General features: G+C 60.4%; 1 protein-coding gene across 2 annotated transcripts in view; it reads right to left on the minus strand.

The window, feature by feature from the left end:
• Positions 1 to 1,308: 1,308 nt before the first annotated feature.
• The window catches only part of SLIT1 (slit guidance ligand 1), a 63,004-nt gene continuing 50,383 nt past the window's right edge, over positions 1,309 to 13,929 (minus strand). For both annotated transcript variants that reach the window (XM_054072102.1, XM_054072101.1), the window contains exons 14-37: positions 13,709 to 13,872; positions 13,584 to 13,607; positions 12,977 to 13,121; positions 12,766 to 12,840; positions 12,418 to 12,561; positions 11,980 to 12,123; positions 11,679 to 11,845; positions 10,436 to 10,568; positions 9,388 to 9,456; positions 8,923 to 8,994; positions 8,608 to 8,679; positions 8,231 to 8,302; positions 6,500 to 6,663; positions 6,052 to 6,176; positions 5,757 to 5,854; positions 4,826 to 4,965; positions 4,363 to 4,456; positions 4,048 to 4,185; positions 3,455 to 3,692; positions 3,237 to 3,367; positions 2,990 to 3,144; positions 2,637 to 2,925; positions 1,784 to 1,995; positions 1,309 to 1,706 (exon numbers count right to left, since the gene is read on the minus strand). In XM_054072102.1, the coding sequence (XP_053928077.1) occupies positions 1,462 to 1,706; positions 1,784 to 1,995; positions 2,637 to 2,925; positions 2,990 to 3,144; positions 3,237 to 3,367; positions 3,455 to 3,692; positions 4,048 to 4,185; positions 4,363 to 4,456; positions 4,826 to 4,965; positions 5,757 to 5,854; positions 6,052 to 6,176; positions 6,500 to 6,663; positions 8,231 to 8,302; positions 8,608 to 8,679; positions 8,923 to 8,994; positions 9,388 to 9,456; positions 10,436 to 10,568; positions 11,679 to 11,845; positions 11,980 to 12,123; positions 12,418 to 12,561; positions 12,766 to 12,840; positions 12,977 to 13,121; positions 13,584 to 13,607; positions 13,709 to 13,872 (3,310 nt within the window). In that variant the 3' untranslated portion in view covers positions 1,309 to 1,461. The remainder of the gene's footprint in view (positions 1,707 to 1,783; positions 1,996 to 2,636; positions 2,926 to 2,989; positions 3,145 to 3,236; positions 3,368 to 3,454; positions 3,693 to 4,047; positions 4,186 to 4,362; positions 4,457 to 4,825; positions 4,966 to 5,756; positions 5,855 to 6,051; positions 6,177 to 6,499; positions 6,664 to 8,230; positions 8,303 to 8,607; positions 8,680 to 8,922; positions 8,995 to 9,387; positions 9,457 to 10,435; positions 10,569 to 11,678; positions 11,846 to 11,979; positions 12,124 to 12,417; positions 12,562 to 12,765; positions 12,841 to 12,976; positions 13,122 to 13,583; positions 13,608 to 13,708; positions 13,873 to 13,929) is intronic.

Consider the following 13,929-nt stretch of genomic DNA (forward strand, 5'->3'; position numbering starts at 1 on the left):
GAGCTGGCTACACCTGATGGAGATGCCCGGAGCCTGGCTGCAGCTGGCGGTGCAGACCTGAAGCTGATGTGCTGGAGTGCTGCAATGGAAGGACCACGGGCTGCAGCCTTGGAATGAGTTTGTTCACCTGGGTGATGTGGTGCCACTGTCCCTCCGTGCGCAGTGTCCCAGCTCGGGCCCCCACCATCGTTGGCCCCCACAGATGCAGAAGTGATGCTGCTGCAGAGGTTGGGCGTGTGGTACCGTGGTACAGGCTCCTCGCACTGCACTGGCCCCGGCGCAGCTCCTGCTCCTACACCAGTGCATCCCCTGGCACTGCAGGCTGTGGAGAGGTGCTGCCTGGGCACTGGCACACAAGTCCAGCGAGACCTGCCTTGGCAGCAGTGTCACCTCCAAGTTCGGGCATCTTCAGCCTCTTCCACCCGGCCCTGGCACCCACATGGCTGAAGCCCCAGAGAGGGACACTGCAGACTCCAGCTGTCCCGGCAGCCTCCTGCCCTGGTTGGCTGGGCCAGTGGGACACAGGGCACCTCTGCCCAGATGCACAGCAGCCCCCCAGGCTGAGTTTGGAGAAAAGGGGTTCCCAACTCTCAGCAGATCCACCTGGCCAAGATAGGGTTATTTGGGTCCCCTGTGGCACAGGGCAGGGTTGGGATCCCCCAGACACGTGTGCCCCACCCCCTGTGACCCACTCAGTGTGCCTGGGACCATCCTGCTCCACCCAGCATAGCCCCAGCACTACTGCGACAGGCGGCAGCCGCGCACCCCAGAGCACAGCCAGCAAGCACAGCAGGCAGTGCCGCCAGTAGGTCAGGCTGCAGCCAGGGAGCTGATGAAATTATTTGGGGCACTTTGGGCTTCAGCGCCCCAGTCACGGCCCCGGGGAGATGCTCGCTGCAGCTTCCACGGCAGCAATGGCAGTCCTCAGCAGGGAGGTCAGGGCTGCTGGAGGAGAGGACAGCGAGGTGGGACAAGAGGATGACAGCTGCAGGCTGCAATCCTCTGCCAGCGCTGGGTCACCATGGCCCACGAGGCTCTGCCACATCAAGCCCCCTGCTCCAGCTCCAGGTGGACATAAGGGCTGAGGCTGCTGGGGAGGGACACACAGGAGAACACGGGCACTGCCCTCCACGGCAGAGCGCTGCAAGGAGTGGACACGGAGCAGCGAGGCACAGCACCTGCCCCATATCCACACATCTGTATAGCTGCAGTTCATAAAAAAATCTCTATCTACATATTTGCTTTGTTTGTGGGGTATTTTTTTTCCTTTTTTTTTTTTTTTTTTTTTTTTCCTCTCCCACCCCTCTAGATGCAACAGCTCTACCCGCCGCTGGGCTCTTCTGCTGCAGCGGCGGTTTGGAACACCCAGACAGCAGCACCGGGACCACGGGGTAAAGCGAAGTCCTTGGCTCTGGGGGTAGCTCCCCACCAGCCCCCCGGCTCTCCAGGGCCGGTGGCTGCTCACAGGCACTGGCTGCAGCCGCACTTGCTGGGCTTCTCCACCTCCTCCACAAAGGTTGCGCCGTTGCTGCACTCGAAGGCGTATTTCCTGCGTCGGAGCCGAAGCCCAGTGCAGCAGCCGGTGCCCGGGCTGCCGCAGGCCCCTCGGCACTCCACCCAGGACACTGGCCGCGTCGTCTGGCAGATGGCGTAGCCCCGCTGCACCTGATGGTAGTCCCGTATGGGCTCCCCGCGGCACTCCAGCTCTGCAGAACAGTAATGCTCAGCCCGGCATCCTGGCATGGGGCTGCCCGCCCTGGGCACCCACCTCCCTGGCACCCACCTTGGTCGCAAAGGGCTCCGTCGTAGCCGCCGTGGCACTCACAGGTGGGCTGCCCCCCTGGACTGAGGCGGCAGTGACCGTGGACGCAGGGCCAGTGGCGGCAGGGGTCAGGTGGCTCGGCGGGCTGGTTGCAGAGGGCACCCTGGAAACCCTCGTGGCACTGGCAGCTGTAGGAGAGGGCGTCGAGGGGCAGGCACAGGCCATGCACACACCTGTGGGCACCCAGCACCATCAGGCACCTGCTGATATGGTGCAGCACCGGCGTGCACAGCCCACCAGCGCCGAGCACGGCACGGCTCTGCGCCAGCATGGCACAGTACGGCACTGCCACGGCACAGCTCTGGTATGGCTCTGGGACTGAACAGCCTTGGCATGATTTAGTGCTAGTGGCACGGCATGGCACTGCCATAGCATGTTGGTGTTGACACGGCAGTGCCACAGCATGTCATCACCAGCACAGCATGGCAGCACCATGGCACAGCACCACCAGCTTGACCCAGTCCCAGGGTAGTGTGGAGGGACAGCCCACGGAGAAGGGGCAAGAGGGGCAACCAATGACAAAGGGGCAGCTACTGATCCAATGGAGTGAGGATGGTGTGGTTGGGCAGCCAATGAAGAATGGGAAGCCAATGAGCCAATGGGTTGGGGCAGTTGGGTCAGCCAGCCAATGAGGTGGGGTGTCCAAAGACCCAAGAGAGCAGGTGGGTTACTGTAGGGCAGCCAATGGGTCAGGACCATCACTATGAGGCAGTGCTGTTGCTTCAGGACACCCAGTGGGGCAGATGGGTCTGTGCCGGGGAGCCAACAGGGACAAGGCCATTGCTGTGGGGCAGCCAAGGAGTGGGGCACTCACTTGTGCCCCTGGCAGGGGCCGCCACGGGGCTGGTCGCAGTGGGGTCCATCCCAGCCAGGCTCACAGTGGCAGACGGGGCCCTGGGCACCGGTGGGCTGGCAGATGCCATGCAGGCAGTAGAGCTTGCGGCAGGGCTCGCAGCCTGGCACCACTCCTGGCGTCATCCGTGTTTTGGTGAAGTCCTGCAGCTCATTGTTGATGTAGAGGTTGCGGATGCACCCATGGAAACTGGTGCCGTTGAGGAGCTGCCAGAGGCGAAACGCAGCCGAGTTGACGTCCACAGGCATCCCTGAGGAGAAGAGGGCTGTCAGCATGCCTGGCTGCCCCCCACCACCCCCAAGCCCCTGTCCTACCTCCAACATAGAGAGGGGTCTCGCTGTTCAGCGTGTAGTGCTTTCCCGAGTTGTCCATGGTCATTGGGCTACCACCGTCGATGGAGAGGTTCACCATCTGATCGAAGGTCACGAGCTCCACAGTGTGGAACTGCCCGTCATTGATGGTCTCGGCACTGGCAGGGAGGACTGGGTCACCAGGGACCCCCCTAGCCTGTGCAATGCGAGGGGGGTGGTCCTTGGTGAGCAGGGAAGGGGTGGCAGGTACCTGTAGATGGCTGAGCTGGGGTGAGTGCCAGGATCATAGCTGACCCTGACATGGCCCTGGTACAGCTCCACAGCCATATGGTCATTGTCGCCATTGTACAGCAGGATGCCATTGTCTTCAGCCGTGGAGACCTGGCACAGGGACAGGTAGGAGACCACAGCCCCAGGGCAGTACCCCCAATACCATCCCCTGCTGCCCCCACAACCCCCAGCCCTCACCTGCAGGGTGATGTTGGCCCGGGGCCAGTCCTGCAAGTCGGTGAACTGCAGGTACGTGTCACGGTCCACGAAGTTGACACTCAGCAGCTTCTCACACTTGGGGCCACCAAAGCCAGGCAGGCACTGGCAGAGGGCACGGGCACCCCGCTCCACACAAGCAGCCCCGTTCTGGCACTCGGCTCGCTCGCAGAGACCCAGCTGGCCAATGGTGCGGGGTGGCATCTCGCAGAGCTGGCCGCTGCAGGGACAAGGGTGCTGCTGAGCATGGGGCTAGGAGAGCAGCTCACCCCTGCCCGCTGCCCCATGGGGCTCTGCCAGCACCCCACTGTTTTGGGGTCCTTGAGAAGGCTCCCAGACAGCAAAATCAGAAAGATTCCTGTATGCTGAGACCTGTCCTAGGGTCCCTGTCCAGGGATGCTGACTCACTTCAGCCTTCATTCCGGGGGACCCACGCTCTCAGCCCCACTCCTTGCACTGGGATGGATGGATGGATGGATGGATGGATGGATGGATGGATGGACGGACACTGTAGCCAGGACTGGCCCCTCCTGCACAGTGACACGTAACCATCCCTGCTGTTCCCCTGCTGGTACCTGTAGCCCTCAGTGCAGAGGCAGGAGTAGCCGTTCACCTCGTCCAGGCAGCGGGCGTTGTTCTGGCACCGGTGGTCCTGGCAGTCATTGAAGTCCTCGCTGCAGTTGCTCCCCACATAGCCGGGCGCACACTCACACCTGGGGCAGACAGAGGGCTCAGAGCTGCCCATTCCTTCCCCCCTGTGCCAGTGTGCGACTGCTCCTCCTGGCATCCCTTCCTCCCATGCTCTTCACAAGCCTGCAAGCTGCGGGCCCCGAAAGCAAATCTCCCTTGCCAGGCAGCCAAGAGAAAACGACTTCGGAAGCGGGGCTCACCTGGGCCCCTGGCTGGTGGAGATGCAGGTGGAGCCGTGCTGGCACGGGCTGAGCTCAGCTGAGCAGAAATCCGGCAGCTGCTCACAGAAATCCCCTGCAGAGCAGAATATGGGGTGCCATGGGGTGCCCAGCAGCTCCAAGACTGGAAAGGGTACCCTGGATCCCACTGGGCAGAGGCCCTCACAGGGGGCTCAGCTCAAGGCAGGGAGCTGCCGAGGCCGCAGCTCTCATCCACAACAGGCACAGGGCTCAGCTCTGCCAGAGGCAGCTCCCGCCCCAGTCAGGTAGTGAGGGCATCCCAGGACATGGGCTGGGCCCAGACAAACCCAGAGGCCATGATGATGGGCACAGGGACAGCAGACAAAAGAGCCATCAGCTATGTTCAGTGGGAAGGCAAAAGCATTGGGCACAACCCTTGCCAGGTTCACAAGGTTTGGGGCTGGCCAGCCCCCACGCTGGGTACCTGTGTAGTGGTCAGGGCACAGGCAGGTGTAGTTGGTGGCACCAGGCATGCAGGAGCCCCCATTCTTGCAGCTGTGCTCCTTGCAGGGGTCACTGACGGCGTGGCAGCTTGGGCCCTCGAAGCCCACCGGACACAGGCACCTGCCACAGGGCAGCATCGGGGTGGGGTAAATGAGCATTTCAGGGTGGTTCCCCCAAAAACACCAGCACAGCATCTTGGCTGTGAAGCATGAATGCATGCTGAGAGGCTCTGAGAAACAGAGTTCGGTGCCCCCTCCCAAACACTGGGCACAGAGGAGGGTGGCAGCACGCAGCACCGGTTGGAACACACATCAAGGATGTTGAGTTGCCACGACAACAGGCTGAGAGACCACTCAGTGGGGCGGGCTGGGCGGAGGAAGAGAGGCAAGTGGCTGCACAGCCCACCTCCTCGCCCCCAGCCTGCCATCTATTTTAAGCCACTAATTGCACCCCGATTCCCGGAATGGTGTGAAGTGTTCAGGGTAGTGAGGATTGCATGGGGGCACAGCAGCCCTGCAGGGAGCAGCAGCGCCCCCAGGATCGCATCCTGCCCATCCTACAGCCAGCCCTCCTGCAGCAGCCAGATCCCAGCCCCAAATCCCACTGCCTTCTGCTTCCCCATACTTCCCACAGTGGTGGGATCCCCTCAACCCCATGCCCTCATCCCAGGGCTGGAGGACACGGAGAAGCAGAGCTCTGCTGGGTGCTGTGCTGTCAGGAGATGCAGGCAGGGCTACACTGAGCAGAGAGCATTAGCTGGAGCCACTGGGTGAATCCAATATCCCAGCTACACGACGCAGGGTGTGCGCAGGAGGTGAGGAAGAGGCACCAGATTTTCCCTCTGTGGGGTACTGGGGCTCCATGCTGCTTTCTAAACACCCACCTTTCATGGGTTCTCATCCAGCACTCACCTGAACCCGTCTTCTTCTCCCTCCTGGGGCTGGCAGGTCCCCCCATTGGCACAGGGGTTGGAGGAGCAGCCACTGAGTGCCACCTCGCAGTCCTTGCCCTGGAGGAGGGAGAGGTGGGAGCGAGGAGGGTACCACAGCACTGTCCCCTGCTCGCCCTGCCCTCTCCCACTTGGCAGGGCTCTGCAGTGTGCAAGGAGAAGGGATGGTCCTGCAGGCAGTGAGCCCTGCGGGCATGGCAGAGCCCCCTCTGCAGGAATGGGTGCCCCCGCGCTGAGGACTCCTGGGACCAGGGTACCTTGTAGCCGCTGGGGCAGGCACAGCGGTAGGAGCCAAGGGGGTCGTTGTGGCAGGTGCCCTGGTTCTGGCAGGGGCTGGAGAGGCAGGGGTTGCACTTGGCCTGGACGCTCAGGGCAGGTGGGCCTGTGGGATGTGAGGTGTGGAGATGACCATCAGCGCGTGGAGTGATGGGGAGGCATCCGTGAGTGGGCACTGACATGGCAGGCAGAGACCCAGCCACAAGGGGCTGTACACCAAGCAATGGGAGGTACCACCAGACAGGTAAGGGGATAGAAGCACCCTGGTCCCACTCCTCCACAAGGCAGCTCAACAAATGGAATGCTGGAGTCCCCAGTACTCACAGAGCATTGCTCTGCTGGGTGCGGGACAGGAGGCAGCCTGACTTTCCATCATGCCTGCTGCTTTGTCTGAGGAAGGCATGGACGGACAGCCTGAGCACCTCTCACCTTGGCACTCGAACTTCTTGGCAGGTGTGGTGAGCAGCAGCTTGCCCTCCATGTCAGGGGGCCCAGCACAGCGGGCGATGCCTGGTTCCTTGTACCCTGTCTTGACCCAGCTGGAGAGCCAACGCAGGTTGCAGCTGCAGTACAGGGGGTTGGCCCCAATGGCTCTGCAGGGGGAAGAAGGGCAAAACTGCAACCACTGCGCACAGACAGAACTGGGCTTGGAGATCTTGAGATGGCACAGGGCTCCATCACTTGTCTGAGCTGCCACGTGATGGGGAGATCCAGTGCTCCATTTCTGGACCAACCACAGGTGCAGCCTATGGTGGAAGGACTGGGGCACTCAGCCCCTCATCATTGCCCGGTTAGCCCACCCTCCCACCAGCCCCACAGCCTGTGTGGTGCCTCACAGCTCCATGCTGGGGCTCTGCTCCGGCTGCCCACACAGAAATCTCCGAGAGTCCCTCTCTGGTAAAGCTGTCTGGGCCAGATGCAAACCCAGCAGAAGCACCTGGAGGCTGTGGAGAAACAACAGCACCACTGGATGGGAGCTGTGGGGTCAGCATGGGTTCTACTGCACAAGCCTGCAAGGCAGGGACACGGGAATGGGCTGCTGAGGACAGGGAGCAGGTCACAGCCAGAGCTCGTGGGGATAGCAAAGAATTGCTCCCAGAGGGGAGGAGGATGGAGGGGACACAGAGGGTTGCTCTGCTCTGCAGCAAAGCAGGTCAGGAAGCAGCAGATGACGTGGGAGGCTGCGGGGCTGGATGCCTCTGTGCATCCTCCTTCACTGCAGCGGTCAGCAGTGATGGAGGGTCGGCATGACCAGCACCTGTGAGGAAGGAAGGTGATGGCCACCCAGAAGGCAGGCAGTTAGGGGTGCGGATCCGCTGGGGCTAACAAACCTGCTCCTACAGCACCGAGAGCGCCGGCTGGTGACACAGCTCAGCCCTGCAGAAACCTGCAGCACCAGCTGGCAGCTGCAAAGACAGCACTGTGCTTAGGGGAGGGAAATGAGTGAAGAAAGAGCCAGGGAAGATGAGACCAAGCAGTTAAACCGCTTCTCCCAAAAAATGCAGGGAGACGAGGCTCAAGAATCAAGATGCTTTCCACAGGCTGGAGGAACAGCCCAAGACCACCAGGATGACAGTAGCAGAACATGCCACCAGCAGGCAGGTGGGAAAGGCTTAGCACAGACACAGAAGGATCAGAAAGTCACCATGAGCAAAGTTGAATCTCTGCCCTGTGCGGTGGGTACAGGGCTGTGGTACTGGGGTACAGGCTCCCTCAAAGAGGGGCTGAAACACTGCCACTGGCAGGACAATACCTGATGACAGACTGGGGAGGGCTGCTGCATGGAAGCACCCTAGCAGGCGGCTAATGACATGCTGGCATGGGCGAGAGCAGCCCCTGCAAACCCATGGCTGTGCCAGTAACCTTGCATGGCCTGATCCGTGTTAGGGGACCTCAGGGACCTGGCAGTGTAAGGGGACTCCACAACACCTCCAGCAAGGACTGCAGGACCATCCCAACAGCACTGGGAGACTCAGCTGCACACCTGGACCTGGGGGCTGAGCACAGGGAGGGCAAGCACAGCACAGCACCGCCCCACATGCCAGCCAAGGGGAGAGGGAGAGGGTCAGCCCCTAGAGAAGCTAGTCTGAGCCCCATGGTTTTTAAAGGTCTCCTGAACCTGTGTCCAGCTCTGAGCCCTGTGGAGTGGAAGATACTCACAGGTGGGACAGGGAAGTGACGTCTGCGAAGATACCCTCGGGGAGGCTGGATATGTCATTGCCATGGAGAGACCTGCAGAAAATAGGGTCCTCTGATGCCCGCAACTCCTGGGTGGGCAGCAAGGACTGTAACCAATTGGGCTGCCCTATCCCATGGGTCCAGGTGGGGGTGGCAGAGCTGTACCCCACCACAGTCTCTGTTGAAAATGCACTACCTACTTCAAGAGGATGATGCATCTTCCCTCACTTCTCCTCCTGCAGCCTGTACCCTGCCTGCCTGGACCCAGCTTCAAGCAGGCACAGAGGACATGAGAACACAGGCAGCAGCAGAGAAAGGGCCATACGGGGCTGTGAGAAGGGCTACGAGTAGGTACTTACAGCAGCCGGAGGGAGCGGAGGCCCTCGAAGGCCAGTGGAGGGATGCACTGCAGGGAGTTGTAGCTGAGTATCCTGTGGAAGGGAAGAAAGAGGCAACACAGCACCGGGGGTGCCACTATGCAGACTGAAAAAGCCCACGCTGGGCTGCATGATCCCCCTGCGTGAACTCCAGCTCAAACCACAGCTTCACCAAGGAAGAGGGGAAAACCCTGGTGTCCCCAGTACTGCCCAAGCTTTGGGGTCCCTTGGGAACAGCTCCCCCCCAGCTCAGCCAGGATGCAGCCTGGTGTAGCACTCTGCAGAAACCACACTTACAGCGTAGTGAGCTGGCTCATGTTGGTGAAGGAGGAGTTGCTCAGGGAGCTGATCTTGTTGTTGCTCAGATCACTGGAAAACAGAAACCCCGAGGCTTGCAGCCAGCTGGACCCTGTCCCCCTCTGCTGCTCCCTCGCCTGCTCAGCTGCAATGGGGTGTGAACAGTAGCACAGAGAGGCCTCCAAGGGAGCCACAGGGCTGTCACACACGGTGATGACAGCAATGCCACTGTCCCCACTCTGCCTTGTGCCCAGTGCCAGCAAACGCTGTGAGCACCCAGGGGATGAGGATCACTGCCAGCGAGCTGTGTCCTGGTGCAGAATATGAACGCAGAGGGACAGTGGAGCTCTTCGCACACCAACCAGTCCATCCTCAGGATCACACACCACAGGCACAGCCCCTGTCCTTGCCCACAGGTCTCAGCAGTGGCACCAGCTTCCTGGGCTCCTGCTCCTGGCTACTTACACAAGCTGCAGGTACTTGAAGGTGGAGAGCTGCCCCGGGACCTGAGTGAACTGATTTCCATCCAGGTAGCTGCAAGGCAAGCACCACGGAGTGGTGAAGGAGTCAGAAGCCTCACCCTCCCGTTCCTCCCGTCCAGACACCCCTACGGACTTTGTTCTCCAGCATCTCTCTCCCAGACCCCAGGGCCTGCAGGGCTCTCAGGGGACCCCCGGGACTTGTGGTAGAGTCGGTGTGTGAGCACACTAGCACACCCAGGGGCTCTGCACACATGTCCCCAGGGACGGTCTCCCAGGAGCTTGCATGTGCGAGTGCAGGCAGCCATGTACTGCATTTACACATCCAATCTAAGCGTGGGCGGCCGTAAGCATTCCCAAGGCATGTGTGAGAGAGAGCGGAGGGTGCAGAGAGAGGAGGGGTGTGCGAGACAGTGCAGGGGTACGAGGGAGTGGCATACGTAGGCCTGTGAGCAACCAGAGCATACACCCCCTGCACACAGGACTTGCTGCTGTCCCCCAAACCAGACAGATGCAGAGCCTCTTTCGCAGCATTGTGGTGCCCACACATCCAGACCTGGCACAGCTGCTTGAGTATCCCTTTGACAGCCACAGTGAGAGGTAACAATAAAGAGGGGCTGGGGAGCTGTCAGAGACTGGATGGCCCTGTTCGTGTCCTCATGACAAGCTGCTGGGGACCACAGAGCCCTGGATTGCACGGGGACTGCAGCTGCAGGGGCTGGCTGTCCTCTGCTGACCACTCCCCAGGGCCAAGGAGCAGGGATACAGCCGCTGCGCCAACACCCTTTGCACATCACTCTTGGGAGCCCTGAGTAGGCAGAGAGACTTTCTCTGAGCCCTCACTCAGGGGTCAGGGCTGGACACAGTCCTTAGGCTGGCTGGGGTTCCTGCTCCCACTAACCCAGTTGGGATGGAGCTGTGGGAGGGTGCATCTCTGCCCCAACGCCTGCAACCCTGCAGCAGAGACCATCTGCACAGTTCCACAAACTTGTTGGAAATCAGAGAGAGCACCTGGGCACCTGCCCACCACTCACAGCTCTGTGACATTCTTGGGGATCCCCTTGGGCAGGGCCTTGAGATGCTTGTTGCTGCAGCGGACAACGGTGTCGAGGCAGGTGCACTCCTGCGGGCACTGGGGCCGGGGGACGCAGCTGGTCTCCTCCTGACCTGCATCAGGCACAGAAAAACACAAAGTCACCAGTGCCCAGCCTTCAGGGACCACATGACACTGAACCTGGTGCTCTGCACCCACCTAGGGCTGCTCCCCTCCCATGCCAACCACCTCCCATTACCCGCAAAGTAGGGTCCTGCAGGCAGTCTGCTCGCGGAGAACAGCCCCAGCCTGGCTGAGTCAGCAGTGTCAGGAATCACTCCTACACCCAGAAACTGCCCACCCCACCAGGACGGATGCAACCAGCCAGCTCAATGCTGCTCTGATTTTCACAGTTTTCAAGGAAAAATGCACTCCCAGGGATGGCAGAGAGGAGGGCATGGAAGAAGGGGCTCAGCCCTGCAAATATTCCTGAAATAACCTCCTTCACCCATCTCCCAGACGCAGACTGGAGGGAGAGGTGACTGCACCGAGCAGCCGGAGGAGCTGGCATTGCTCCCCCTTCCCTGCTGCAGCACTGGGCTCCTGTGGGAAAGGCATCCTGGGGACAACCGTATGTTATCTCGCACTGGTAGGAAAGGCACAGGATGCAACCCTTCAGTCTTTGACGTGGTGGAGGAGGGAAAGCAGAAGAAATGATGATTTGTTTGTAAATATTTTCCAGAGGGCTCAAAAGCTATTCTAAATTTAAAAAGTTTTTTTAAAAAAGCTTTTCTCTCAACACATGTGCTCCCCGCCTGCTCCGTCTGCCTGGCTCCGGCGCGTGTGCAGGGCTGGGAAGGGAGGGAGGGAAGGAGCAGGATAAATCTGGTGGACTTTGCCTACACAGCTGCTCCTGCCAGCACCCAGGGCACAGCACTTGCCAGCACGGACCTGCCTACGCACACGGGCCACACGGTGCAGTGGGTGCAAACTCCTATCCTGGTTTCAGAGGAGCTCATGGGTATTTAAGCATAGCCTGAAGGGCTGGGCACCAGGAAGGAAAATCATGCATCACTAGGGAAGGGCATTAATGGGCCAAGAGACCCCCCTGAGCTACCAGATTGCCGTGGGGCACTGCTGATCATCCCAGGAGCAGAGATGGTGCCAGGACAAGAAGCGCAGTGCTAGACCAGGAGGAGCACCCGTTACCCCTTAGCCCCGTTGCCATGGGGCCTGTGAGTTACCTTCCTCACACCTGAAGTCAGGGAAAGCCACGTCCTGGAGTGGAATCTGCCGGAGGAAGTCAGGATTTTGGCACCGTGGGTTCCCTGTCACAATCTTCCTCTTGCGCAGCCAGTCCCCCAGCCAGGCCAGCTGGCAGTTGCAGTTGAAGGGGTTGGCGAGCAGGTTCCTGCGCATGGAAAGAAGCATGAGGGCATCATCTGAGCAGCACCCAGGCAGAGAGAGAGGCCCTGGGACCCCCCTGCGCCCTCAATGCAATGGAGACAGTCTGGGAGCACCCCTCTTGGGGCCACCGAGACATACAGCGTGGAGAGGGACTGCAGCGTGTCGAAGGCTCCCGGTGCAATGGTGCTGATCTGGTTGTCATACAGGGAGAGCAGGCGGACATTGCGCAGCCCTGTGAAGCTGTCGTTGTGGACGCAGCTGATGCGGTTGTTCCTCAGCATCCTGCAGAGGGAAGGGGATGAGGGAACCTGATGACCTGGGCAGGTGCCTTGAGGGAAATCCACCTTGGGAGTGCTTGGGCTTTGCCCACCTCACTGCCAGGCAGCAGGACGAGTCTAAGCCAGCCCCTGAGCAGCAAAAAGCTGCCCCCCAAGCTCTGGATATGACCAGCGGAGGGGTAAGGCACTCCCGAGGTGGCCCTGCAGTGATGCCCACAGCACCAGTCTGGGACCACAGGCAGGGCAGGGCTGCAAGGAACAGGGACATCCCCATCCCCATGTTAGAGCGGAGACTCACAGGGTCCTCAGCCCGTCCAGGCCCCTGAACATGCCACTCCGCACAGACTCCAGTTGGTTGACGGTGAGGTGCAGCTCACTGACAGAGGACGCCCCTTCGAACGCCCCATCCTCAATCTCTGACACCTTGTTGTTGCTGAGATTTCTGTGGAAAGGTGAGAGCAGGCTGGGACAGTGGGTTCTGCCCCAACCTCATCCTGAACCACGCCTCACCTCGGTCTCCCACTGAGTACCCCGCGATGCTCAGTCCCTTGGGGGACCCTTGGGTCAGGACATGCCCCCCATTCCATGCTCCCCCTCTGGGCCTTCCCGGGCACTCTTGATGGGGCTGTGCCTGCCCGATACTCACATTTTCTTCAGATGTGGGAGTTTCTTGAAGATGCCAGTGGCCTCCAGGATGGAGATTTCATTGTTGTTCAGACGCCTGGCGTGGGTGGCAGGGAAAAGAGCTCAGATGGCTGCAAAGGGCCTGGCACAGCCCTAACCCTGAGCCAAACCCCAGTGCCAGTGATGCTCTGGTTACAGGATGGAAAGCAGGGGGGGAGGGAGGAGTCTCTTACAGCTCAGCAGTGGACTGCGGGATGCGTTCTGGGATCTTGGTGAGCTTCAGATTGGAGCAGTCAACTACACTGGATTCACAGCGGCACTTTGGGGGGCAGATCACGTCACTGTTGCATTCACTGTTCAGTTGGTAATCCTCTGTCCCTGTGTGCCAGCGAGGACAGAGTAGGTTCCCGTGGGCATCTGCCCTCCTCTCCTCCGATCCTCCCACACCCCCCAGCCAGGCTTCCTCTCTTTCCCAGCTTCCCTCGTCCCAACTGCTGCACTCATATTACTGCTCTGTTCACGCAGCAGCTGACCTGCAGGGATATTTCTCCTGGATACATGGCACACTGCACTGCCCACCACTCTCTTCCCTCCAGCAAACAGAGTTAGGCCCCAGGGATGCCTCTGTGCCCACCCGGATAAGATCCAGATAGGAGATGCTGCAACACATATCCCGATACCCAGCACTCCTGTGACTGCAGCACCTGGGAACTCATCAACAAGAAATAACGGGAAAAGCAGCGTGGTCCTGCTGGGCCAAACTGTGGGGCTCTGGCACAACACCCGCAGGCAGCCTGGCTGAGAGGGCACAATGCACACAGACGTGGCCCCTCCTCTTACCTGGGATGAAATACTGCTCTTTGGCTGTGGAAAAAAAAACCACATCAGCGCCCTGAGCATACAGACACCAGGCTGAGAACAGCCACGCCACAGGGCACCTATGATGGGACAGAGATGGCCCTCACCCGAGCAGCGAAACTTCTTGCTTTTGATCTGGCCGATGCGCTTGTTGGCCAGGCGCCGGGGGCTGGCACAGCGAGCGCCGCTGGTCTCAACGGGGTTGGCACGGAGGAAGTCTGCCAGCCACTTCAGGTTGCAGTCACAGACGAAGGGGTTCTGGGCCAGGTGCCTGCACCGGGAACAGCGGGTGACACACCGCCAGGGACGCTGGGCAACTGCCAGCTCC

The sequence above is a fragment of the Cuculus canorus genome, chromosome 7, assembly GCF_017976375.1.
Source record: "Cuculus canorus isolate bCucCan1 chromosome 7, bCucCan1.pri, whole genome shotgun sequence".
Classification (NCBI taxonomy): Eukaryota; Metazoa; Chordata; class Aves; order Cuculiformes; family Cuculidae; genus Cuculus; species Cuculus canorus.